This window comes from Choloepus didactylus, chromosome 2 (genome assembly GCF_015220235.1).
Source record: "Choloepus didactylus isolate mChoDid1 chromosome 2, mChoDid1.pri, whole genome shotgun sequence".
Taxonomy (NCBI): domain Eukaryota; kingdom Metazoa; phylum Chordata; class Mammalia; order Pilosa; family Megalonychidae; genus Choloepus; species Choloepus didactylus.
Genome location: NC_051308.1, coordinates 227,293,942 through 227,320,938, shown reverse-complemented (window position 1 = coordinate 227,320,938; position 26,997 = coordinate 227,293,942). Strand labels below are relative to the sequence as shown.

The 26,997-nt window shown below is 51.4% G+C and overlaps 1 protein-coding gene across 3 annotated transcripts in view; it reads left to right on the top strand.

Moving 5' to 3' along the window:
- EPHB2 (EPH receptor B2) overlaps positions 1-24,681 on the top strand; it is a 179,870-nt gene extending 155,189 nt beyond the window's left edge. Inside the window, exons 7-16 of one of the 3 annotated variants that reach the window (XM_037828236.1) lie at positions 8,234-8,396; positions 10,496-10,604; positions 11,475-11,542; positions 17,931-18,053; positions 18,626-18,873; positions 19,979-20,194; positions 21,029-21,178; positions 22,065-22,258; positions 23,645-23,800; positions 24,317-24,681. In XM_037828236.1, coding sequence (XP_037684164.1) covers positions 8,234-8,396; positions 10,496-10,604; positions 11,475-11,542; positions 17,931-18,053; positions 18,626-18,873; positions 19,979-20,194; positions 21,029-21,178; positions 22,065-22,258; positions 23,645-23,800; positions 24,317-24,425 — 1,536 coding nt within the window. In that variant the 3' untranslated portion in view covers positions 24,426-24,681. The remainder of the gene's footprint in view (positions 1-8,233; positions 8,397-10,495; positions 10,605-11,474; positions 11,543-17,930; positions 18,054-18,625; positions 18,874-19,978; positions 20,195-21,028; positions 21,179-22,064; positions 22,259-23,644; positions 23,801-24,316) is intronic. The other 2 variants (XM_037828237.1, XM_037828235.1) reach the window with 2 other exon arrangements.
- Positions 24,682-26,997: the final 2,316 nt, after the last annotated feature.

The following is a 26,997-nucleotide window of genomic DNA, read 5'->3' as shown; positions in this document are numbered from 1 at the left end:
TTGTACCCAGCCCCTCCTCTGTGTAGCATTTAACATAATTAAAAATTTTAATTTTTATTGGGTAGAATGTTATGGGGTATCGAGCTAGACAGTAAGTTCCTCACAGGTGGAGAGCTTGCTGTGGTTATCTCTACTGGGTCCCTAGCAGCTGGCACACAGTAGGTGCTCAGGAAGTGTTTGTTGAATGACTCAGGGAGTAACTACCCAAGGGCCTGAGCCATAGATGAGGTGAGAGAAGCAGCTCCTTCTTTCCCTAGGCAAAGGAACAGGGGTCCTGGGCAGCCAGGCCAGCTGCTCCCCAGCCCAGGAAGCCCAGGCCCTGTAGCAGCCAGTGTTTCTGTTCCCTCTGGCAGGGACAGCTTAGCAACTCAGAACTCAAAAAGGAAAAAAAAAAAAAAAAAACTAATTAAGAAGCTTTATGATTAAATGAAACTGGAAGTGTTTGTCCCCAAAGACAAGAGCGGAAATAAGGAATCCCGGCACGGGTCCTGCCTGCGACCTATTTCCCGCCGCTGCAGGCAGGGCTGGAGAGGCTGATGGGGGTGTGAACCGGGAGGCAGCGCTGCCCTACTTTCTGTCACTGCTTCAGCACCCCCGGGCCCCTGGCGGGGATGGCAGGAGCAGCAGGCTCTGCAAGCAGCTGCAGGCATCGCCTGCTCACATTTCTTGAATGCTCCCTATGTACTAAGCACGTACCCTTCATTATCTCATTCATTCTCACGACTGTACTGTTCATCCATCATCAGGAGGGGAAAAAGAGGGACAGAGAGGTTGTGTAACTTTTCCAAGGGCACCCAGCTGGATTTGGACCTGTGCTCTCTCTCTTCACCTGGCTCTCCTGCCTCCCAGGACCAGCCTCTGCCACAAAGGATTTTAGCCACAAGTGGCAGGTGAGAGGGCAGGGCCAAGGGTGGGGCAGCCTAGGGTAGGACTGCAGTGAGGCGGGGCCCCAATTCTGTCACTCCCTCCTTCCAGGGACTGGGGTGCAGGGAGAGGCAGTCTGGCATCTACCAAGCGGGAGAGAGACCCTGGTTCATTCAACATTCATGGTCGTCAGCTCTGGGCCTGGCCCTGGGCTGGGTGCTGGGAATACCAAGAGTCTCCGGATGTGCCCAGAGGTCTCAGGGACTTCCCAGTTGGGAGAAGGAGATAAGCCCAGATGCAGATAGCTCTGAGCAGAGGTGTCGTATGAGCCACAGAGGACAGGCAGAGTCCCCTGGGGGCACCAAGGAGGGGCCCGACATCCTGGCACGGGTGAGGGGAAGTGTCCATTCAGGTGACATTTGAGCTGAGTCTTGAAAGCTACTGGGAGTCCACAGGCAGGCGGGTGATGAGCGCAGCCAGGCCAGGCAGCAGGCACGGCACATACAAAGGCCCTGGAGCAGGAAGGCGAGTGTGGCAGGAGCAGCATGGGGGTGGGGGGGGGTGGCTGTGGTGGTGGGGCGGTTGGAAGAGGCTTGGCCCAGCTGCGGCAGGGCTTTCAGGTCCTGGGGTCTGGATTCAGTTTAAAGTACAACAGGAACCACTGGCGAGGAATAGTGTGCTCTCACGCAGATTGCCTTAAAGATCCCAGTGGCTTTCTGTGTGAGAGTAGATGACAGGGGGCCTGAAGGACACGGGGAGACCCTGTGTGGGGCTCTCATGGGACACCAGGTGAGAAACGATGGTAGCATGGACTAGGTGCCGGTGGCAGGGACAGAGAGGAGGCAAGGGACTCAGACGATATTTGAGGCTTGGGGAACCAGAAAATGTGATGCTAGCTCCCAGTGGAGGGTGGTGCATTTTCCCGAGGCAGCTGCGGGTTTGTGATTTGCAGGTGTAGGTGTGGTGCTTCAAGCTGGGCGTGGGGGGAGAGCGTGGCCCAAGAGCAGGCAGGAGAGTGTGCAGAGGGAAACAGAAGCAGACCAGGATAGACTTCAGGAGAAAGAAAGAAAGAGGAGTGGGTGAAAGTGGCAGAGGCGACACTGGCAGAGAGGTAGGAGAACAGTAGCAGTTTCTGCTGTGACACCCCAGCCATCACCTCCACCTGTGAGGCAGGCCAGCTGGGCTGTGGGTGGTGAGGTTTAATTTGGACAAGTCCATAGCTGGCTCTTGCCTAACACCTTGGAATCTTCCTGGTGCCTGCAGTTGATTTCCTTAATGAATGCTCCAGCTCTTCCCAGGCAGGGAAGTCAGATACTGGGCACTGCAGGCCAGCGTGGGCCCACCCCCACCTTCTATCCCCCTCTTTCTTTCCATCTTTAGAGAGGGTTCTTTTGGAGCGGGCTCTCCGTCTGGCCTTTCCCCAGCTCCGCGGGGCTATCTCAGCCTGCCAGGAGCCCAGAGCTGACAACCACTTTGCTGGGAAGTTTCTGGATGCTGCTGACGAATGGTGTTGGCCGTTTCCATCAGTTCCGGGCATCACAGGGGAGGTGACCTCCTTTGGCAGCTGCCCCAAAGCACACAGGTTCATGCTGTCCTTGGGTCTCCAAGTGCTCAAGGAGGAGCTACTGATGAGGCCACCTCAGCGGATGGGCCCTGGCATTCCACACTGATTCGCACATTTATTCAGTGGATGCTTGTACCAGGCGGAGGGGAAGGGCATCCCCGGCGGAGGAAGAGTGCAAGTTCAGGTGTGGGGAGTGGGGGGCGGTAGTGAACTCTGAAAGCCCAGGCTTTCAGGCATACCTGGAGCAGTGGTTACGCAGAGAGTTAGTCCACTCATTCATTCACTTTTGCATTCATTCATTCGTTCACTTACCAAAAGTTGGTTAGGGCTTACTTTATTATCGTTTTGATGTAAATGGCAATGTGAGAGTCAACATTTATCAAGCCCTTATATGTGGCACCCCCTAAATTTCTTCACATATCCCATTGGTGCCTAATCACCGTTCACATAACCATACTTCAGACTGAGGAAAGAGGTGAGGGGAGCGAAGTCTCCAGCATCTCCCATACGCCAGGCACTTCCTGCTCGAATTTTCTCTTCACAGCCCTGAGAGGTTGGCGTTGGTTGTCTCATTTCCACTGGAATAAGAAACTGAAGCTCAGGGAAGTGGGGGCTCTTTCCCAAGGCCACACTGCAATTCGGTGGAAGAACTGGATTTTGAAACGGTTCCCAATTCTCTGCACTGTCCTCCATGCCTGGCTATATAGAAGGTATCTGCATAGGTTGGTTCCTCGCTCTCTCAAGGTGCCCGTGGCACTGGCATATACCTCCCAACTCCCTCACATAAGCACAGAATTTAAAACCTCTAGCATGGCCGGGTGGGCGGGTGCCACCCAGTCTGCAGAATCCAACCCCTAGTCAAGCTCCTGCAGATCGCGTGTTGGACAGCGGCCCCTTCTGGTCACGTCTGGTACTGCAGCAAGATTTTGTAGATTTTTAACTCGTTTATCATTTCTTCGCTTGTTGTGTCAATAGTGAGCACATGCTATATGTCATATCTGGGGATCCAGAGATGAATGAGATAAGGTCCCTGCCCTCAGGAAGTCCACAGTTCTTAGAGAAGACAGACATGCAAATCAGAACAATAGGTGAGAGAGAAGACAATAGACCTGTAACCTCGAGCTGGGCCTTCTGGAAAGTCTCCCCAGAAGAAGCTGCACTTGGGCTGAGCCTCGAACATGAGTAGGGAACGTCAAGGCAGATGAGGAAAGAGCATCTCAGACAAGGTCAACAGTGCCTGCAAGGGCTCAGGTGTCCAGGAAAGGTGGGGTTTCCAGATAAAATACAGGACTCAAGGTTAAGCTAGGATTTCAGATAAACAACAGCAAATAATTGTTTAGTATAAATGTGTACCAAATATTGCACAGTCATACTTACATTATTCGTTTTTTATCTGAAATTCAAATTTAACTGGGCATCCTGTATTTTTTTTAAAGCAGTTGTATGGCGATACGTTCATATACCATACAATCCATTCAAAGTGTACAATCAGTGGTTCACAGTATCATCATGTAGTTGTACATTCATCACCACGATCAATTTGAGAACATTTTCGTTACTCCAAAAAGAAAAACCCCATACCCCTTAGCAGTCACGTCTAAATCCTTCTATCCTTCTCTATCCCTACATTACCACTCATCTATTTCTGTTTTTATAGATTGATTTGTATTTATATTTTATGTAAATGGAATCATACAATATGCAGTAGTTTGTGTCTGGTTTCTTTCACTTAGCATAATGTTTTTGTTTCTTTTTTAATATTTTTTTTTAATTAGAGAAGTTGTAGGTTTACAGAAAAGTCCTATAAAAAATACACCATTACCATATACCCACCTATTTTTGACACCTTGCATTAGTGTGGTTCCTTTGTTACAAGTAATGTAAAATAGTACATTTAACTCTAGTTTGTAGTTTACATTAGGCATATTTGTTTCTCATATATCACCCTATTAACACCTTCTATTAGTGGTTATATTAGCGTTATAATTCATGAGCGAACATTCTTATATTTGTACTGTCAATCCCAGTTCATCATCCACAACAGGGTTCGCTGTTTATACAATCCCATATTTCATCTTTCATTCTAGTAACATACACAACCCAAAACTTTCCCTTTCAACCACATTCACATACATAGCTCAGTGCTGTTAAGTATATTCACAATAATGTGCTACCATCACTACCATCCATTCCTTTAGAATCAACCTAAATAGAAATTCTGTACAAAACAAGCATCAGTTCCCTATTCTCTACCCCCAATCTATCTCCTGGTAACCTATATTCAAGATTCTGACTCTATGAATTTGCATATTAAATTTAGTTCATATCAGTAATATCATACAATATTTGCCCTTTTGTGTCTGCCTTATTTCACTCAGCATAATGTCCTCAAGGTTCACCTATGTTGTCACATGCATCAAGGCTTCATTCCTTTTTAGAGCGGAATAATATTCCATCATACGTATATACCACATTTTGTTTATCCATTCATCATTGGTGGACACTTGGCTTGCTTCTGTCTTTTGGCAATTGTGAATATGCCGCTGTGAACGTTGGTGTACAGGTGTTCTAGTTTGCTAATGCTGCCGGAATGCAAAACACCAGAAATGGATTGGCTTTTGTAAAAGGGGGTTTATTTGGTTACACAGTTACAGTCTTTAGGCCATAAAGTGTCCAAGGTAATGCATCAGCAATTGGGTACCTTCACTGGAGGATGGCCAATGGAGTCTGGAAAACCTCTGTTAGCTGGGAAGGCGCATAGCTGGCATCTGCTCCAAAGTTCTGGTTTCAAAATGGCTTTCTCCCAGGGCGTTCCTCTCTAGGCCACAGCTCCTCTTCAAAATGTCACTCAGTTGTTCTTGGGTCATTTTTCCTCTCTTAGCTTCTCTAGAGCAAGAGTCTGCTTTCAAAGTCCATCTCCAAAATGTCTCTGTAAGCTGCAGCTCCTCTCTCAGCTTCCTGTGTGTCCCTCTTGGCTGTAGCAAGCTCGCTCCTTCTGTCTGAGCTTATATAGTGCTCCAGTGAACTAATCAAGGCCCAGGCTGAATGGGTGGGGCCACACCCCCATGGAAACTATCCAGTCAGGGTCATCACACGCAGTTGGGTGGGTCGCATCTCCATGGAAATACTCAAAGAATTACAATCTAATCAGCACTGATACATCTGCCCACAAAAGATTACATCAAAGATAATGGCGTTTGGGGGGACGTAATACATTCAAACCAGCACAACAAGTATCTGTTCAAGTCCCTGCTTTCAATTCTTCTGGGTATATACCTAGTAGCGGGATTGCTGAGTCATCCGGTAATTCTATATTTAGCTTCCTGAGGAGCCGCCAAACTTCTTCCGCAGCGGCTGCACCGTTCTACTTTCCCACCAGCAGTGAGTGAGTGTTCCTATTTCTCCACACCCTCTCCAACACTTGTCATTTTCTGTTAAATTTTTTAATAGTAGCAATTCTAGTTGGTGTGAAATGATATCTCGTGGTTTTGATTTGCATTTCCCTAATAGCTAGTGATGCTGAGCATCTTTTCATGTGCTTTTTAGCCATTTGTATATCCTCTTTGGCACCCTGTATTTTTACCTGCTAAATCTGGCAGCCCTACCAGAGATGGGGAAGTAGTTGGATATGGCTGAAGCCTGGAGGACACTGGGGGATGTGACAGGAAAGAACAGCAAAGGGCAGGTCAGGAAGGGTCTCGAATGCCACGCGAAGGAGTATGGCCCTCGCCATGTACTTCACAGGAGCCTGGGCTTGGTACAGAGGGGAAGAGAGCACAGCCCCCCTCCCTAGGCGCTCCAGTCAAGGAGGTAGGTGAGCCTGGGCCCAGGGCAAAGGTGCGTGGCAGAAACCTCCTCCTGTGGTTCCCACAGCAGGCCCTCCAGGGCTCAGAGGAGGGGGAGGCACATCTGGCTGAGAGGTCAGGGAGGCTTCCTGGAGGAGGAGGTAGATGATCTGGCTCAGGAAAACAGTCTTCCTTTTTGCTGCTGTCCCACATGAGCCCATCCCTGCCTCCAACTGATACAGGGGTATTGGGGAGGCTCTCGTAAGACAATCCCTTTTCTGCTCCGGGCTCTGAATGTACCAACCAAGCTCATTCTCAGCGCCTACCTTTGCACCTGCTGCTTTTTTCTACCAAGAATGCTCTCCCCTCTTCTTTGCCAGGAAGACTTCTATTTGTTCTTTAAGATTCCACTCCACTACCCCCTCCCCCAGTCTCCAGGGAGCTTTCCCTGACTGATTCTAAAGCTCCACTGTCCCCCCACCCCACCCCAAGCCAGGTTACATGCCTCTCGGTGCATTGTACTTACTCAGAGTTTTGTAACATTAATTCATTGTATAATTAATGAGGTAGCTACTATCATTATCCCCATTTTAGAGATAAAGAAAGAGAGGCACAGAGAGGTTCAGGAACTCACTGAAGGTCACAAAGGTAATAAATAGTAGAGCAAGAAGTCTGGTTCCAGTTTGTGATCTTAATCTCCACACTGTAATGCCTATGATACCATCACTCACACTGAATTTTCATTGTTTCAGGAGGATTGTAAAGGTTCAGTGGACCCCAGACCCAGATGACTGATGCATAGAATCAAGAGTGTATTTTTCTGGATGAGGGTTCATAGCTTTTCAACAGCTTCTCAAATGGGTCCATGGTCCTCAAAAGGTTGAGATCCGTGGACTGTTTGCTTTGAGTTCTCCAAGGCCAGGGCCTGTGCCTAAGCTGCACCCTGGGCCCCCCAGTGCCCAGCTTAGGGCCTGGAACAGAGAGGCATTTGGGGAAGATTTAATGGTGGCTGCCAGATGCTTGAGCAGACATCATCTAGGCCAGTAAACCTCTGCATCCAACTCAACCACATCTCCACTCCCACTGGAGCAGCTGGATATTTGTCCTGACCTCAACAACTGCCTCAGGTCACCCTGGGCAGCAACCAGGAAGTCAGAGTTGGCCTTCTACACCTCTCAAGGGAGGGAACTTTAGGTCCTGGTACCCAAAGGCAGGAACGTTGGCAGCCTGGTTTTGAGTCCCAAAGCAGCCAACAACTGATGTGTGTGACCTTGAGCATCATTTCCCCTCTCTGAGCCTGCCCTCATCCAAGGGTGCTGAGGCCGAGCAGGGGTCCTTCCACTTAATCCATCAAGGCATGGGGCAGGGAGGGGGATGCAGGTGTGAATAAAGTGAACTCTCTCCCTGCTGTCTCCACGAACTCAAGGTCTAGTCTTCAGGATCTGCACACAGCGGCCACTCAGTACATGAGTATTCATCGCTGTTGTTGAGATGATACTACAAAACAAACGGCCCCAAAATCCAATGGCTTACAAAAAGAAGTGATTATTTTTCTTGCTCATAGGTTGTGTGTCTGTCTGTGGGTCAACTGAGCTGGCCCCCTTCCAGACTAGTAGTTGGAACTAGTAGTTTTCCACTTATCTCTCATTCTCGAACTAGCTGTTACCAGGGCAAGCTCTCCTTGTGGCAGATGGCAGCAGCACGAGACGTCAAGCCAAATCAGCAAGCACATGTAAAGCCTCTGCCTGCATCACGTCCACTAAAATATTCCAATGGCTAAAGCAAGTCACATGACAAATCCAGCATCCATGAGGCTGAGAAATATACTCCGCCTGCTTTTGTGGGTAGTGTTGCAAAAGGCATGAGTGTGTAATTCTATTACAGGGAGGGAGAGAAGAATTGGGAACAGTAGATATTTATCCGATGACTAGTCCCACCCCAAAACAGCAAATGTGGGCACTCAGCTCTGGGCCCGCTGTGGGCAACGACCTCACTAACCATCTTCTCTGTTCCTCGGCAGGAGCTCAGTGAGTACAACGCCACAGCCATAAAAAGCCCCACCAACACGGTCACTGTGCAGGGCCTCAAAGCCGGCGCCATCTATGTCTTCCAGGTGCGGGCGCGCACCGTGGCAGGCTACGGGCGCTACAGTGGCAAGATGTACTTCCAGACCATGACAGAAGGTGAGTGGGGGCTCGGGGGCAAGAGGGAGGTGCTGGCTCCACAGACAGAACAAACTCAAACTAGAAATGGCAGCCCCTCTTCCAGATGTCAACCCTCCCTCCCTCCCTTCTGATTGGGAAGCTTTGTGCAGTGTACAGACGACAAAACCATGGACAAAGCCCTGGTTCTGTGACCCAGAAAGGACACTGACTCCTCTGTTACCACCATATCAGTTGAGTCACTTCCATTTGCCAGGACTCTTGGGAGTGCACCCCTAACTTGCTGAAACACTCTGGGCAAGTAACTTCCATTCCCTGGTCCAAATTGTTCTCATCTATAGAACAAAAGCATCAGATCTGATCTGACAGAGTAAGCATATTTTATCCTTATACTACTACAATGTGTTGCAGTTAGAACGAGAAGAATTCCAAAGCCACATCTGAGTTCAGCGGGAAAGAGTTCTGGGATAGATTAGCAATGTCTGCCCTGGTCAAGGGAGTGGACGGTTCCAGCGCCCAGGCTGTGTGTCTCCTAATCTGGGACCACATGGTCTCCAAGCACCCTTCCTGCACTGATAATCTTTGAAGAGCGGCACAGTTAAAAGAGTGTGGGCTCTGAAGCCAGGCAGGTGGGGTTTCCAGTGCTGAGTCTGCCTCTAGCTGTGTGGCCCTGAGTAACTCACCTGATCTCTCTGAGCATCCATTTTCTTCTCTATAAACAGCAGTGATAACAACTATCTCATCATCATCATCATCATCATCGTCATCATCACAATTATCATCATTATCAAACTAGGCTAAGGATTGGGGACACACATACAGGACCTAGCACAGGATTGGTACTAGGTCCAACACAGAGTTAGCACTCACCAAAGAGTAGTGAAGGTCATCATCATCCTTGCTGGGAATCTGGGAGCCCTTCCACCAGCCAGCTGAGCTCCGGGGCAGCCCACAGCCCTACCTACCACCAGGCCCCACCATCCCTTCTTAGCATCTACTTTAACTGCTGGGCATGGGCCTTGGCCTTGGCCTGGTTGAGCAATGCAGAGGCTCCTGAATCCCTAACTTTTCTTCTCATCATCAGAATCCTCCATTATGGCCCCACCATCCCTTCCAGCATTCACTCCTCTGTAAAATCCCCCTTGCCTCATGACCAGCATTTTTTACCTCTCTAAGCCTTTTTCCATATTGGATGTGTGTCACTGACCTGGAGTGGGGGGGACGGCCCAAGGTCCTTTCTTTATTCATTGCACAAATGATGCTGGGGCCCTGCCACATACCAGGCTGGTGTGGGCACTAAGGACCTAGAACTGGCCTCATCCCTAACCTCGACAGGCTCCTGTGCTGGTCTGGGAGGCAACAAAAAGTAATGATAATAGTATTAAAAAGGTTGATGATGTTGATGGCATTGGAAATGTAATGAATGGTCTCCCAGCGCCTGGCCCTGTGCTAAACACATCTTGTACACCATCTCATTAAGCCTGCAGGCCTTGGGTTAAGCAGGCCTGGGTTCAAATCCTGCCTTTGGCCACATCCTCACTGTGCGACCTCCTTAAGCCTCAATTTCATCATCTGTAAAATGGGGGTAATCATAGGACCTGCATCACAGAACCATTCTGAGAATCAAACAAGATAGTTACAGTGACTGACACATAAAAACAGCAAACGATACCAGCTAATATTTATTGAGTGCTTGCTGTGTGCCATGCATTGTTCTATGTGCTTCACATGGCAACCCTATGAGATAGGAACTATTATGTTTCTCATTTTGCAGGTGAGGAAACTGAGGCAGAGAGATTGAGTCACTTGCCAGAGATCACACAGCCAAAACATGGCACCATCAGGATTCACACTCAGGGAGTCTGGCTCCAGAGTCCCTGCTTTTAACTGCCCCCCTGTCTTGTCCGCTATCATTGTTGCATTTCATTTCAACATTGGGATGTAGGTGTTATCCATGAGAACTGAGGGTTGGAGCAGTTCAGGGACTGTGACGTGGGCACGTGACAGGTGCTGTCGGGAGCCAGGACAGAGCCTCAGGATCCCAGGAGACCTGGGAGGGAGTTAGTGGGTCAGGACTCCCAGAGCCAGGCTGAGAACACCCCACTGTGCTTTCTTCCCAGCCGAGTACCAGACAAGCATCCAGGAGAAGCTGCCACTCATCATCGGCTCCTCGGCCGCTGGCCTGGTCTTCCTCATTGCCGTGGTCGTCATCGCCATCGTGTGTAACAGGTGGGTGGGCAGACCCCGGCCCAGCCCAGGCCTGGCTACCCAAGCTGCATTCTGTCAGTCCGCTCAGCCATTCCTGAACCAGAAGAGGCACCCCATAATTGCCTGGGGTAGGGGAGACTTGGGTGGGCCTGGGTATCCTCAAGGGGCCTCCTGCGGCCTAACGCCCACCATTAACAGCCCATCCCTCTGGGTTAGGCATTGCCCTTTGCAAGTCCACTTTTCAAGGGGCAGCACATTGAGACAGGAATACTTCAGCCTGAAGGAGCATTTCAGACAGGAGGCAGGAAAGACTGCTCGGTGCTAGGAGCTAAGGGGATGTGGCAAAGGAAGAGGGATCACACCCACTTCCGTGAATAGGGCCATAAGCAGAGTGTCAGAGGGAGGCTGGGAGCTCGGGTCAGGCCTCCTGGCTAAGGTGGCCAGAAAATGAGGGAGAACTTAGGAGGAAAGGGCCTCCCAAGAGGCAGGCACAGTATGTACAGAGGCAGGAGGGCAGGGCCGATTCCCTGACTGCTACTGGGTATAATGCAAGGAGAGGCTCTCTTCTTCCTGAGAGTCCCCCACTTTAGAACAGACTGAGCCTTGAGGGCAGGTGGATAGAAGTCATGGATGAGAAGTGGCTTTGCTCCTTGGAAGGCGCTTGGCTGGAGAGGGGAAGAGGGAAAAGGTGACCCCAGACTTGAGGTGGGAGAGGTGGGCAGGGATGGGTGTGCAACCAGGAAGGGTGAGACTGCTGGGCAAAGGGCCGGCAGGGAGCCCTTTGGCAGCAGTGTGGCTTTAAGGGCCTGTCCATCCTCTCCCTATTACCTACCGTGGCTCCCAGCTTCCTGGGCACCTCCAGGTGGCTCCAGCCCTTTGCTCTTGTTCCAGAAGACGGGGGTTTGAGCGTGCCGATTCGGAATACACGGACAAGCTGCAGCACTACACCAGCGGCCACAGTATGTACACCCCATGGGGGCCAGCACCCTCAGGCCCTTCCCTAACAGTCCCCCAGTGACTTCTCCAGCCTTCTTTCACCTGCTCCTCCCATGCTGCAGCCAGACTGAATGGAGGCTGTGCCCCGAATGTGTCCATGCTGTGCCGTCTGCCTGGAGCACCCTCCCTTCTTCTCTTTTCCTGTTTAACTCTTATGCATCCTTCAGGCCTCCCTCTATACAAGCCCCTCTGAGAAGCCTTTCCTGACTCCCACCACACCCTGGATTTAAGGTCCCCGTCGCTGCTTGCACAGCCCCTCCTGCCTGCCTCATCCTTACTCTTACTGGGCCACATTGTGGTGGCCATTTCCTTGTCTCTCCAGTGTGGTAGTGGAAGTGCTTAGAGGCCTGGAATTGTGCCTGACATTCACCACTGCCTCCCTGGTACCAGCAAAGTGCCTAGCATGCAGTAGGCTCTAGATACATATTTGCAGAATGAATTGAATTGGGTGGATGGATGGATTGGATGGTGGATGGTTGGATGAGATGGGATGCTGAGGACCCAAGGCCCTGACCCTAGAGGTGGGAGGTGTTCAGCTCTCTGTCACTTGCCTCCTGTGACCCTCTGGAGCCTGCCCCCTCACCAACCCAGTGCCTCCACTTCCCCCAGCATCCCTCCTACTAGGCCAGGCTGGGAACACATGCACCACACACCCAGGGCAGATATCCCTCCCTCAAGGGGGCCAGCAGAGACAAAAGCAGATCTTAGTGTCCTCTCCACTTGACCTTGGAAGAACTGGCAATTTGCCAGGGGGGGAATGAGCTTAGTCCTCACTTGAGCCCATTCAGCCAAAAGGAATTCCAAGTGGGTACAATATAGGTTCTCAAACTCTACTCAGCAGGGTACCCTAGGGTTCCTCACATAAGCTCCAGGGGCTGCCACAGGGTAAGGGAGTGGGGAGCATCAGCATATCCCTTCATCTGTCAAATGTTTACTGCAGGCCTATGTGTGCCAGGCCCTGGTCTAGGTAAACAAACCAAAGATACCTGCCCTTGTGGAGCTAATAATTCTAGTGGGAAGGACCAGCAATAAAAATCACGTGTAATAAATGGGTAAGTTATACAGTATTTTAGAAGATGCACATGCAATGGAAAAAAGGCCAGATAGAGAGGGTAATGGATCGAGATGGTGGGGGTCAGAGTTTTGGAACAAGGTGGTTGGGGTTGACATTAAGAGGTCTCATTTGAGCAAAGACATGAAGGAGATGGGGGAGTGAGCCATGCAGAGATGTCTTAGGGAAGAGTATTCCTGCAAAGGCCCTGAGGCTGGAGCATGTCCGGCTGGTTCCAGGCACAGCAAAGAGGCCAGTGTTGCTGGAGCAGAGTGAGGGGAGGGTGAAGGTGGGGCACCGGAGGGTCCCACCATGCAGATTCTTGTACATCATTACCAGGCCTCAGCAGGTATTTGGGTGAAGTAGGGAGCTATTAGAAGGGTCTAAGCAGAGGACTGACATGCTCTGGGTTAGTTTTGACAGGCTGTCTCTGGCTGCTGTGTGGAGAATGGACCAAAGGGTGTAGGGTAGGGTGCACTGGGCAAGGACAGAAGCAGGGAGACTGGTGAGGCCAGAGATGATGGGGGCTGCATCAGGTGGCCACAGTGGAGGGCATGAGAGAGATGATGGGCATCTGATGTGTTCTTAAATAATGCCACTAGCACCAGCCACAGAGTTGGATCTGGCGTATGAAAGAAAGAGCCAAGTCAAGGAGTTCTAGACCTTGATACCCTGGGTAAGACTTAATGGGAAGTAAAAGTTCTTGGGCTTAAAAGTAGCGTTGGTTATAAATGTAAAAATAATGAGGCCATTAAAATTTCTGGAAGAAAATTTAGATAACTGATATTTAACTGATAGGTAGATGAAGAAGGACTTCCTAAGCATAAAGCAATAGAAGAATCACAAATTTAGCCACACAGAAATAAAAATTACCTGTATGTTAAAAAGAAAAGTCATAAATCACATCACCCCCACTCCCCAAGTAATAAAATCATGACCGTTAATGTGATTTAATAAATTTAGTATTTTCTATGTGCCAAGAAATGTTTTAAGGCTCTGCATATATTTACTCTTTTAATCCTTATAATTTCCCCATTTAGTGAAAGAGGAATCTGAGGCACGGAGAGTCATACAGCTACTCAGGGCAGGAGCTGGGGTGTGATCCCAGGCCACCCTCCGTCACCTGGAGCCCTCTGAGAGCACTGCTTTAGTAATGAGGAAGCAGGTGACACCGGTATTTATTTTTAAAATAGACCCCAGGAGGGTCTGGAACCAGGGAGACCCACTTGGCTTCTCCCTGCTCTGCCACCAGCCAGCTGGGCGACCCTGCGGAAGTCATCAGACCTCTCTGAGCCTCGGAGACTTTATATAGAAAATGGCAGGAATGATACTTCTTTTGCAGGGTTGTTGTGAAGATTAAAGGAATTAATGGATAGTAAAGTGTTTTTACTAATACTATTTACTAACAATAATTGCCAACCTTCTTTGGAACAGGTAACATTTATTCAGTGCTTTGTTTATCCCAACGGCTCTACTAAGCCCTTTAACCAGATCATCTCATTTAATCCTCACAGTCCCTGCGTGAGGTAGCTGCTGTTTTATTATCCCCATTTTGTAAATGAAAAAACGAGGCACAGAGAGGTTGAGTAACCTGCCCAAGGCCACACAGCTGGATTAATACAGTGGTGGATCTTGGATAAAGCAGCTTGTTTGTGACAGTTGTTACTGACTCGAACCCAGGTCTCTGGATACCTGGCTCCTCCTCCCTTGTTCTGAATCTCCCGTTTGGGTTCAGGACTACAGTTGGTGGCACTGACAGCTGTAAATCATCCAACAAACAGCATACTGTTTTCTGAAGTCTCAGTCTGCAGAAGTTTGTATCCAACTTCAATTCAGCAAATGCGCCCCCAGAAGCCAGTCCTATGTGAGACTCTGGCGGTGAGGAGCTCACCTTCCATCCCAGGAGACAGACTTGGGAGGCACCAGAAAGGAACTGGTAGCATGGAAGTCACAAATGTAGACAGGCAGCCCAGGTTCAAATCCCACATATGCTGCTTATTAGCTGTGCCTGTGTTCCCTTGGGAATTTGACCTTTCTGAGCCACAATTTCCTCATCTGAGAAATGGGGATGATAATAGGTGGGACCAAATGAAACTTCTATTTTTGTAGGTAAGAAATAGTCAAATACTGACAGTTTCATAAGATTCACTTAGTTATAGCATCTACTTGGTGGGGTTACTATGAGTATAAATTGGGCTGATAACCTATAAAATGCCTGGAACAGGACCTGGTACCTGGTAAATCTGCATTGACCTGTGAGCTGACCGTGCTCTTAACAGTGAGGTGACACCACAGGGTGATGGAAGCACGGGCGGCTCCACTCAAAACAATATCAATAGGTGTTTATTAAGCATCTACTGTATACCCCCTCACATCTGGACTCCAGAGCTCACGTTCTAGAGCAAGAGCTCATAACTCTGGGTTCAAAAGCCCCTAGAGCTTTCTAGGGCCTGTGAACACCCTCAGATTATAAGCTGAATATAGGAGTGTGCACATACATGAATACTTTTCCAAGGGGTAGATTCATCAAATGCATCAAAGGCATTCACAACCCCAAATAGGTGGAGAGGAAGAAACGGGCATGTAAAAGAATAATGCTATTATTCATTAAATAAGCATTTATTGGGTACCCACTAGGTGCCAGGCCTCAGGATTGAGCATAAACGAAACAGACACAGCCCTGGACTCCCTGGGGGAGAGAGGGTAAAAATGTCCTCACAGGCGTCAGAGTATTCCAGAAAGGGGTCGGGGGTTGCTGTGGGTATGCAGATCTGGAAGCCTTGATACAAGGTAGAAAAGCTCTGCAGGGACCCAGGCTGTAAGGGTGGATGTGCAGCAGGGACTGCAAGAGCCTGGGAGAGAGCACAGGTCTCTACTGGTCCAGGCAGGCCTCACAGAGGAGGTGGCACTGGGTCTGGACACAGAGGGAGAGAAAGTTCTTCCAAATGGAAGAAACAACATGAGCCAAGGCAAGAAGGGAACCCCGGTTAAATAATTCCTCTTTGTTGGCATATAAGGGAGCAGTGAGCTGTAAGTGGGACCAGATCACAGAGAGTTCGAACACCAGGGCTGACATGGGAAGGGGACATCATGGCTGAATACTCCAGGGGCAAGAGGAGGCAGGGAGCAGACCCTGGTGGCTTTACATCCAGGGGGCAGTAAGCCTAGGTGATGAAGAGTATAGGCCCTCACATCTGACAGGCCTGGGTTCAAATCCTGACTGTGCCACTTGCTGGCTGTGTGGCCTTGGGCAGATTACTTAACCTCTCTGAGCCCACATTGTCTTTATGTGCAAAATGGTGATAATGATCCTTTCTTATTGCGTTTTTGGGAGGAGGAGATCAGATGATGCATACAAAGAGCTTGGCACAGTGCCAGGCACAGATGAAGGGCTTGGGAAGTGGCAGTGCTAGTATTATTGTTATTATTACTATGCTATCTCCATCATCTGGATTCTGCCCAGTGCTATGATGTCGAGTGCCTGTTGCGTGCAGAGGTTTGGGCAGTGTGCCCGGGGAGGGAGAAATGAGAAAAGATCATGTGCAAACCCCCTCATCCCAGGCACTCAAAGTCCAGGATGGTGGTTCTTAACTTTTGGGGGATCTCAGACTCTTTTAAGACTCTGCTAAAAGTTTGGATGACACAGACACTATATGTATGCTTGTACAGTGTGTGTATGTGTATCAAATTATAATATAGAAAGTGCTAGAGGCCTATACTCTAAATTTATTATATTTCAGGATGGATTTGGGGAGAACTTTTACTCTCTACAATATCTGTTTTCCATAATTTTTGGACTATTTATAAGGAGCATGAATTAATTACTTTCCTGCATGGCAGACACACACACAAGCCCATCCTGGACTCCCAAGTGGTTCCAAGAACAAAATTAAGAAGCCCTGACCCAAAGAGCTAGACAAACACCCACACAAATAATCCAAAATAAAGTTAGTGTGTTAGAGCAGGGGGCCAGCAAACTTTCTGTAAAGGGCCAGACAGTAAATATTTTAGGCTTTGGGGGCCATGCAATCTGTTGCAACTACTCGGCTCTGCAATCATAGCCTGAGAACTTCACAGGCATGGCTGCATTCAAATAACATTTTCTTTACAAAACTGGCAACAGGCCAGGTTTGGCCCACAGGCCATAGTTTGCCAACTGTGTTAGAGGTCCCAACTCCTAGATTCTTGGAATGTCTGAAGCAGAGGCTGAGAGTGGTCAACTGACACAGCCGCGTCACACAGCTGAGCAGGGCTGATGTCCCCACTCGCCATCCAGCCAAGCCTCACAGTGGCCCAGAGATCCTAGCCCCAGAAAAGCTCTCTGGGTGCTAGTCTGAACCAGCCCCCAACTCCTGGAGCTGCTGCATCCAAAGTCATAGTTCCTGGAGTAGAAGAGGGGCGGGGGTGGGCAGGGATCTAGGAAGCCAGAGGAAGGCCTGGGCTGGGAGAGGACCAAGCGGTTTGGGCAGCTGGGGACCAGTTAGCTGGGAGGGGGAATGTGGCCATGGAGCATCTTGCCTTCCCTTCAGAGCATTCTGCTGATTCAGTGCTGGAGCTGGACCTGGGTCTTTGACATCCAGGTTACCTCCTTCTCTTTCTGCATCAAAAAATTAAAATCCAGATGAGATCAGGAATCATTTTAATGTGTCCCATGTGTAGTCTCATCCCAGTTGCAGGGGGATCATGGCTAGTAGGGGAGCCAGGAGATCGGTCCGGGGGCCATGGTGAGGGAGACAGACAACCCAGGCTCTGGGCCTGGCTGGGAGGGCTCCTGAGGGGAGAGGAGGCCTGAATGTGGCCTCGCAAGACAGGGAGGAGATCTCCTTAGGGGGAGCCCAAGGAGAACACAGTGTATTGCCTGCTGCTTCTGTATTTTAGTTCCAATTCTCTTTCTTCCTTCTTGACTTCCTTGGCCTTTCCTTTGCACCCTCTGTCTCTATCAAGTAGCAGACCCATCCATCCTTTCATGCTCACATTCATGGCAGACATTGCTAATCAATCCTGGCAGCCTCGTAAGGTGCTCTAGGAAGCCATTACCAATCAATTAGAGCGAGACCAAAAGCCAGAATCTATTTGCCATTCTGCCGACCTCTCCGTTGCCCTCACCCTTCTACTCCACTCAGTGCCCTTCTGCTCACTGAGACCCAGAGAGGTCAGGTGACTTGCAGAGGGTTTCCCAGTATGTATGGGGTCCACATGGGGATAGAGTTCCCACTATGCAGGGGCTGGCTCCAACCCACCTTTCCTTATGTCCATGTCTTGAGTCTGTCTGTGTGACCCAGCCTGGTCTTGTCCCCCAGTGACCCCAGGCATGAAGATCTACATTGACCCTTTCACCTATGAGGACCCCAACGAAGCAGTGCGGGAATTTGCCAAGGAAATTGACATCTCCTGTGTCAAAATTGAGCAGGTGATTGGAGCAGGTAGGTGGCTGATGCCCTCAGAGGCTCTGAGGCCTCGGCCATGGGTGGAGAATCCACCCCAGTGTCCTTCCAGGGGCAGAGGCAAGAGGGCAGGACATGGAGTAGGGAATCAAAAGACCCTCCAAGGCCCAAGGTAGAAGGGCCCTCAAAGGTCATCCCATAAAACCACCTGGTAGAACAGATGGGGAAACTGAGGCACGGGGCTGGGAAGGAGCTTCCACAGCAAATCAGCAATTGAATTGGGTCTGCAACCCAGATTTCTGGACTCTTACTCCAGTGCTTTGGCCTTCTTCCCACCATTTATCCAAGCCCCCCTCACCCATCTCCCTAGGTTCCCCTGCATCCTCCCTCCTAACTCTGTACTCCCAGAGGTGGCTGGGATGTTTCTGAACCCCACTGGGTCTCCTCTTGGGGGTCCTCACATTCTACAAGGGGATTCTGGATCTGAGAATGAATTGACCATTGAGGAGAAGGAGTCCTGCAGGCCCCAGGAGTGGAGGTGACAGGAAACAGGGAGGTGGCACTTCCACCTGGCGAGTGACATCCTGCCTCTCTCTTTGCATCTGTCCCAGGGGAGTTTGGAGAGGTCTGCAGTGGCCACCTGAAGCTGCCGGGCAAGCGAGAGATCTTTGTGGCCATCAAGACACTCAAGTCAGGCTACACCGAGAAACAGCGCCGGGACTTCCTGAGTGAGGCCTCTATCATGGGCCAGTTCGACCACCCCAATGTCATCCACCTGGAGGGTGTTGTCACCAAGAGCACACCTGTGATGATCATCACCGAGTTCATGGAGAATGGCTCCCTTGACTCCTTCCTGCGGGTAAGACAAGCCAAGAGTGCCAGGGGCCCATGATGGGGGCAGGAAAAGGAGGGGTGAACACAGACTTACACTGTCAGAGCCTGAAGGAATCTTGGAAAAGCCCTAGGTCAAAAATGGCATGCATACTGCCACTCTCCCTTCCCTCACCCATGGCAAGCATTGCTAATCAATCCCCGTACTCTCTCCCACAAAGCCCAGAGGTGATCCCAGAATCCTTCCTACATAGTTTCCAGGAAGCCACAATCAGTCAATCAGAGTGGGCAAACAATCTGAAGTCTGTTTGTCATCCATGCTTTTAGGCCTTCTCATGCACAGGAGAAAACAGATTCAAAGAGAGGTAGGGTTTGCCCAAGGTCACCCTGAGGGTCAAGGTGAGAGCCAGGAACACCCCAAAATTATATGCTGAGTATAGGAGTGTGCACACACCTGTGAATACTTTTCCAGGGAGTAGACTCATAGCTTTCATCAGAGCATTCATAACTCCAAATAGGTGGAGAAGAAGAAACTCCTAACCCATAGTCTAGAGTTCCCACCAGACTTTGGATTCCCCTAAAGCTGTATAGGCCAGAGAGGGGAGTCAAGAGTACAAGACCAAAAGATGAAAGTTTCAGGTCCCCCAGGAGATCACGGTCAACCAGCTGGACAAAGAGCACTGGACTGGGAGTCAGAAGCATGCCATTGGACTGGGTGCCATTCAACAAAAATTTATTAAGCACCTACTGTGTGCCAGGCAGCTTCCATGTACCTTCTCATTTAACTCTCAGAACAACCCTGGGAGGTGGGTGTTACTTATTCCCAATTAACCAATGATGAGAAAATAGAGACTCAGAGGTGAGGTCACTTGGCCAAGGTTACACAACCAGGAAGGGACATGGCTAGAGTCAAACCAGTTGTATCTGCTCCAAAGCCTGTGTTCTCTTCACCACCCCAAAGTCAGCCTCTCCTGGGCCTCTCTAAGGTCCCCGGGCATCTGAGTCCTGCCTATAGGGAGCTCAGGGCCAGGGTGGCAGGTCCTGCTCTGGCCCTGTTCCAGGGATGGTCCAAAACTCTGAGCTCTGATCCTTGCTCTTTCATTCACTCTGTGTTTTCTCAACTTCTCCCAAAGCAAAATGATGGGCAGTTCACAGTCATCCAACTGGTGGGCATGCTACGGGGCATTGCAGCCGGCATGAAGTACCTGGCAGACATGAACTACGTGCACCGTGACCTGGCCGCCCGCAACATCCTCGTCAACAGCAATCTGGTCTGCAAGGTGTCTGACTTTGGGCTCTCACGCTTTCTGGAGGATGATACCTCAGACCCCACCTACACCAGCGCCCTGGTAAGATGGAGGCAGGGCCTACTGATACCACGCTGCCTGAGAGGAGACCATGAATATCCATCTCTCCCTGCAATGCATTTTCACTGGTGCCTGCTCATACCAATCACTGGGCTGGGTCCTAAGCATGTGGAGAGAACCATGCCATGGTTCCTGCCCTCTTGGAGTGCACAGGCTGGTGGGGAACATGGACGTGCAGAGATACAGAGTGCAAGTGCTCTAAGCCAGGAAGCCCAGCCCTGGGAGGCAGAGGAGGGCTTCCCAAAGGGAGTGAGCTGAGATCTGAAGGGCCAGTAAAAGTTGATCAGATGGCACGGGACAGGAAAGGGCAGCCAGAGAACATGGCAAGGTCATGTGGCTGGAAGAGAGGCTGCCAGGGGGAAAGGCCACAAGCAATAATGCTCTGAAACTGCTGTTGTCTGAAGGATTTCCAACAGAAAGAATAAGACAGTCCCTACCCTCAAAGAGCTCAGAGACTAGTGCAAGAGCCTGGCAAGGAGGCAAATAATTTGAGTCCTGTTCAGCGTTATAAGTGCCCTGATGGAGAGATTTGAGGCACAGTTATAAGCTGAAGGAGTGTGATCAGCTCTTTGGGAGTTAGGGAAAGGATAAGAAGGAGGTTTCCAGGTGTCAGAGTAGGAAGAGGCACTCCATGCAGAGGGAACAGTGTGTGCAAATGCCCAGAGGTTGAAAGCAGCATGGCAAGTTTGGAGACCAGTAAGGTGCTTCATGTGATTGATGGCAGCACAGGACATGGGGAAGGTCGGGAAGTTCTGGGAGCAGAGGCCAGACAGGTCAGCCCCCCACCCATTAACCCTCCCCACTTCTATTCCCCAGGGTGGAAAGATCCCGATCCGCTGGACAGCCCCGGAAGCCATCCAGTACCGGAAGTTCACCTCGGCCAGCGACGTGTGGAGCTACGGGATCGTCATGTGGGAGGTGATGTCCTACGGGGAGCGGCCCTACTGGGACATGACTAACCAGGATGTAAGTCTCCAAGGGAGCAAGCAGAGCCCTACTGGTCAGCCAGATGGGGTAGAGGAAGGTTGGGAATTCCTAGCTTGTGCTGATCTCCTGGGGAGCGAAAGAAAGTCCTCTGAGATCCCGGGCGCAGCAGCCAGGGCATCTCCCAGACCAGTGTTGCTGGGTCCAAATATCTGCACAGGACCCTGGACTCTCTAGGGCATAAGGAGTTGGGAAGCCCCCACCCACCCCCTGGACCACAGATCAGATCATGTCTAACCTCCAGGTGTGTACCACCTAGCTGGGGGTCCAAGACAAATACACAGGAAACAAGATGTAGGTACAGAGACTCCTATGATCAAGAACTAACTTGGAAAGGGCAAGTGTCAAGCCTCGTCCACACGGAGGGGTCCTGTTGGGGAGCAGTGGAGAGGACAGGTGGTCAGAAAGGTTGGTGAGCCAGACTCAACACCATGTTGTGGGACCTGACAGGGGGTATCACTTACCCGGAACTCTAAATGGCCCTGAAATCCAGCGACTGTGGCAACCGTGATGGGGCTTAGAGCTGGGAGGGAGGGAGGAGCTGGTGGAGCAGCATGCAGGAGGGCCAGCCTGGTGGACCCCAGAAGCAGAAGCTATAACAGGTTGCTGGATTTTGAAATGGGGGTTGGGGTTGGGGGGTGAGATCATGTGGGGTAGAGTGGGCAGCTGCCAAATCACATTGAGACCATAGATGGTGGGAACCTAGGTGAGGCCCGTCTTGGTGGCCGTCTTCTGGAAGTGGACGTAGTTGCCATGGCGACCAAAAAGGTCTAGCCTGCGATGCACTGGGGGCAAGATGGGCCAGGCCAGAGGGCAGATGTCCTCACCCCACCCAGCCCAGCCGCACCCCGCCCCTGTGTTTCCTCAGGTAATCAACGCCATCGAGCAGGACTACCGGCTGCCACCTCCCATGGACTGCCCCAGCGCCCTGCACCAGCTCATGCTGGACTGCTGGCAGAAGGACCGCAACCACCGGCCCAAGTTCGGTCAGATCGTCAACACACTAGATAAGATGATCCGCAACCCCAACAGCCTCAAAGCCATGGCACCCCTCTCCTCTGGGTACGGCCCTGCCCCAGCCCCGCCCCTCTCCTCTGGGTATGCCCAGCCCCGGCCCCGCCCCTCTCCCACAGACCCGGCTCCCCTCTAGCCCCGCCCCCAGCTCCTGGGCTGTGCCCCCCCACCCCTGTAGTGTGTCCAGCACCTAACCTGCCTTAGGGGGCAAGACAGACTGCCCAGAGGAGAAGGACACGTACTCTGGGTGGTAGAGGAAGCACCTGGGACACAGAAAGTGGGGTTGGCAGGAGGCTCAGGGAGAAGCCAAGGACTGAGTTGAGTCTGGAAGCATCTGTGAGGGAATTCCAGGGGGAGGGGAGCTGGGTGCAAAGGCAGGAGGTTCGAGGAGTGTGGGGGGCAGACGGGAAGGGAGCCTGGGCAGAGAGGAGGCAGGAGAAAGAGGCAGGGGCCAGGCATGCAGGGCTTGGCACCTGAGGCACGTGAACACCTGCCTTCCTAGTGCAACCACCCAGAACTGTGGAAAGTGTGGTCAGAGAGGACAACATTTAAGAGAAAGCACCCAAGGGTCTTGATTGGTTAACATATCACCTCATGGCTCCGTTTCCTCTCCCAGTGACCTTGGGGCATGCTCTGACAGGCTTGCAGCTGCAGTCACAGGTCACACTGTGGCCCCACACACTCTCGCTCCTTGGCACCCATCATCCCACAGGGTTTCTGAGGGCTGGCATCCAGCCAGGTGTCCTCAGGATCCAGGGTTGGCTATGGCCAGAGACTCTGGGTGCAGATCCTTCATCCACCAAGTGATCTTCTTGTTTGCCTCTAGCTGTCACTCCTCAACCTGACCCTGCCACAGTGACCCCTGAGTCTCTGGGAGAAATCACCCCGAGTTTATAGCCTTGCAAGGGGCATTTTGCTCCTTGTCAGCCAGGAAACTATTCCAAGATCACCCCAGCCTTACCTGGACTCGGGAGATGAAGTCCACAAGACCAGCCTCCTGGAGCACAAACCAGAAGGCCCTGGGGGAGGAAACAGTGAATAATCAGCTCAGTTAATCCAGCTGAAATCCCTCTTCCTGACAATAAGCATGGGGAACAGTCACCTCCCCACCTCACCACTTTAGCAGGTCCTCACCTTTAGAGGGGAGACACCTGCAGAGGCTCCCCTAGACATTCCAGGTGCCCCCACCTTTGCTTCCTGCACACACATGCTCACTCTCACCTGCCCACACATATATGTGTGTGCACTCAGGTCCATTCTCATGTCGGCACTCACACAGCAATACACACATACATGCACATTCATGTGTGGACGTGCAGGTGGATACACACACGTGCTTGTTCACACCCAGCCCACAGGCACATCCATGCACACACAGACCCTCACACTCCAGCAATTGTGCCTGACCGTCTCGGTTGCCCACCCCACCCACAGAATCAACCTGCCGCTGCTGGACCGCACTGTCCCTGACTACACCAGCTTTAACACTGTGGATGAGTGGCTGGAGGCCATCAAGATGGGGCAGTACAAGGAGAGCTTTGCCAACGCTGGCTTCACCTCCTTCGACGTCGTGTCACAGATGATGATGGAGTAAGTGCCGAGGCCCCCTTTCCCACCCCACCTGCCAAGCAGGATCCCTGGAGGTGAGGGACAGTCAGCATCCTGACTAGGGGAGACCAAGAGCTGAGATGGCCAAAGAGGGAGTCACACCCGGCTTCACACCCAGGGCTGCTGCCACCTACCAGCTGTGTGACCTTGGGCAAGTCCCAGAACCTCCCTCAGCCTCAGTTTCCTTGCAGCAAACTGGGGCTGGGTAGGAAGATTAAAGGAGATGTAAAGTTAGTGGATACTTAACAAATGTGAGTCCCTTCCTCTTCTCTGTAGCAGAGGAGAGTGGTGCCCTGGGCAACCTGACTCCCAAGCAAGTGCTCCTTTCCCCTCACCATAGTCACTCGCTGCAGCTTTGGACCCCCATCCACTCCCCATCCCCAACCCCCACTACCTGACTCTCTTCAGCACCCCTGGGGAGGCCCAGCCAGCTCTGTGCTGGGCACGGAGTCTCCTTCATCTGTGCACTTCCCTAATACCCATGCTTCTCTCCCAAAGGGACATTCTCCGGGTTGGGGTCACCTTGGCTGGCCACCAGAAAAAAATCCTGAACAGTATCCAGGTGATGCGGGCACAGATGAACCAGATTCAGTCTGTGGAGGTTTGACCCTCACCTGCCTTGGCTCCAGGCCCCGCCCCCTTGCCAGCCCCCTGGTTCTCCACCCACCTCAGGGTCAGCCACCTGCCCGGAGGCTATGGGCAACAGGAAGAACCAAGCAGCAAGCCACGAGATGCCGCCAAGAATACCTGCAGCTCAAACGATGGAAAACAAGGGAACAGGGAAAAAAAGAAAAGAGATCCTGGGAGGGGGAGGGAAATACAAGGAATATTTTTTAAAGAGGATTTTCACAAGGAAAGCGACAACTGTTCTTGAAATAAAAAGGGCTTGGGAGATCCATGCGATTTGTCCAATAGGAGACCAAAAGCAGTTTCTCTCCAACTCCCCTTGGGAAGGTGACCTGGCCAGAGCCAGAAACCCTTTCAGGAAAGCAAATGTGAAGGGGAGAGAGAGGGACCGCCCTTCTCCCCTGGTCTCTGGGCTGCTTTTCCAGGCCTCACTCAACAGCCAAGCACCAGGTGGACGGGAAGCGCCCACCCCCCAGGAGCCACTCTGGAAGATCCAGTCTCACTGCCACTAGGCAAACAAGAATTTTTCTGTCTTTGGAGGATATTTTAGAAACACCAATGTTCAGCTTATGGGGCCGCAAAGGGGCTTTTGTCCTCCTGGGTCAGGGAGAACACAGGGACACCAGAGAGGGTGCCAGCGAGGATGGGCGCCCACCAGGTCTGCTGAGCAGCGGCTCCGTGAACATATCACCTGCCAGCCCCCACCTGAGGGCCAAGGCTGCAGAGACTGCCATCAGCTACGACTGCCACTGAGAAGGATTGATCCGGTGTCTGGGTTTGTTTACAGCGAATCGTGAACTCGGGGTATTTGGTTGGGGGTGGTTTTGGTTTGGGGAGGGGGTTGTTTGTTGGTTTTTTTGTTTTTTGTTTTTTATGACAATGAAGTGACACTTTGACATTTCCTACCTTTTGAGGACTTGATCCTTCTCCAGGAAGAAGGTGCTTTCTGCTTACTGACTTAGGCAATACACCAAGGGCGAGATTTTATATGCACATTTCTGGATTTTTTATATGGTTTTCATTGACACCCTTTCCTCCTCCCCCCACATAAGAGCTCCCATCTGCTGCCAGGCCTCCCCAAAGCCAACTGCCACGGGGCCATCTGGGCCATTCGGAACCCGAGTGAGATCTGGGCAGGGGTCACGGTGGAGGGGCATCCTACCCTAGGCCTGTTTCTGAAAGCAGCGGTTGAAAAGGGAAGTGGGCTCTGAGGCTGCAGGCCCAGAGGTTCTTGCACCTTTCCTCACTCTCCTCCTGCCCCAGGCGGCCCAGGACTTCCCAGGCAAATAGGCCCTCAGTGGCCAGCTCCCATTTCGCCACTGGGAGCCTGAACCAGGCCACACTGGAGGCCAGGCCCCGGATCATTCACTGTGATACCCCAGCACTCAGAGGGGCCCCCTTAGAGACACAGGCACCCTCAGAGACGGGCAGGCATGCTCCTTCCCTTCCCCGGGGAGAACGTATGCCATTTCTCTCTCACCTCCTTCCCTCCACCAGACCTTTGCCCAGGACTGAAGGTCTTGGCCACGGAGACACCATCAGCCAAGGGGTCTGTCTGCTACAGATTCCCTCCTGTGAGCCAACACAGGCACCTGAGCGGAACAATCGGTTAGTGAATTGAATGGAAATAAATGCTTTAGTTATAAAACGACCCCTGTCCTCTGTAAATTCCAGGAGAGACCCTGACACCCTTGGAACATGCCAAGTGACACATAATGCTCTTCCAAGGGACCTTTCCTCCTTCAGGGTTCTAGAAGTTTCCGGGGCTCTGGACCCTCCTGAGAGTGAAGCTGAGAAATCACGGAGGACAACAAGGGTGCGCATGGCCTTTCTGGCTTTGCCTCATCAAATGCACAGGCAACATAAGAAACGAGTTGGGAGTGGCTCAGAACTCGGCGTTCAGTGCTCTTGGAATCAGGGTGAGCCTCCCCAGGAGTTCAGAGTTGACGGGTGCACTCAGCACTCAGGTCGGGTGAAGGTGAGGCAGGATAAGGGGTTCCAGAGTTCCCATGGACCACCAGTAAGTACCACAGACATGATCACCTTGTCCTGGCCAGCTCCGGTTATCTCTGTGTAAATGGGCGTATATTAAAATCAGAATTCTTTTTTGTGTGGAAGGAGGAGGTAGAGGGGTGGATGTACAGTGGAGGAGGGCAGGGAATCTAAGGGGAGAGGGGAGCCAGGGAAGCCACATCTCAGGCCCTTCCCCTTTGTCCACTGTCCACTGACCAGTGCAAAAGGCTCAGGCCACAGGCAGCCAGTTGAATGCCCCTTGGTTCACGCCAGCATCCAGCATGGACCAGCCCCTGTCATCTCTCACTCACCTGTTCTCCAGAGCCCGAGATGGAAAGGGAAAGAAGGGATTAGAGAGGAGCGTGGCCCCCTGGGCAGAACAGCAGAGCGAGCCGCGGGAAGGCGTTGGCAGGTTTCCCACAAACTGGCCGGCAGTGCCCCAGCCGGCCATCCCTTTGTGCCCGAAGATGCCCAGCACGGGTGGCAGCTGTCCCGGCACACAAGGTCACCTTCTGGAGAGAGCTGCCCTGGTGCTCTTT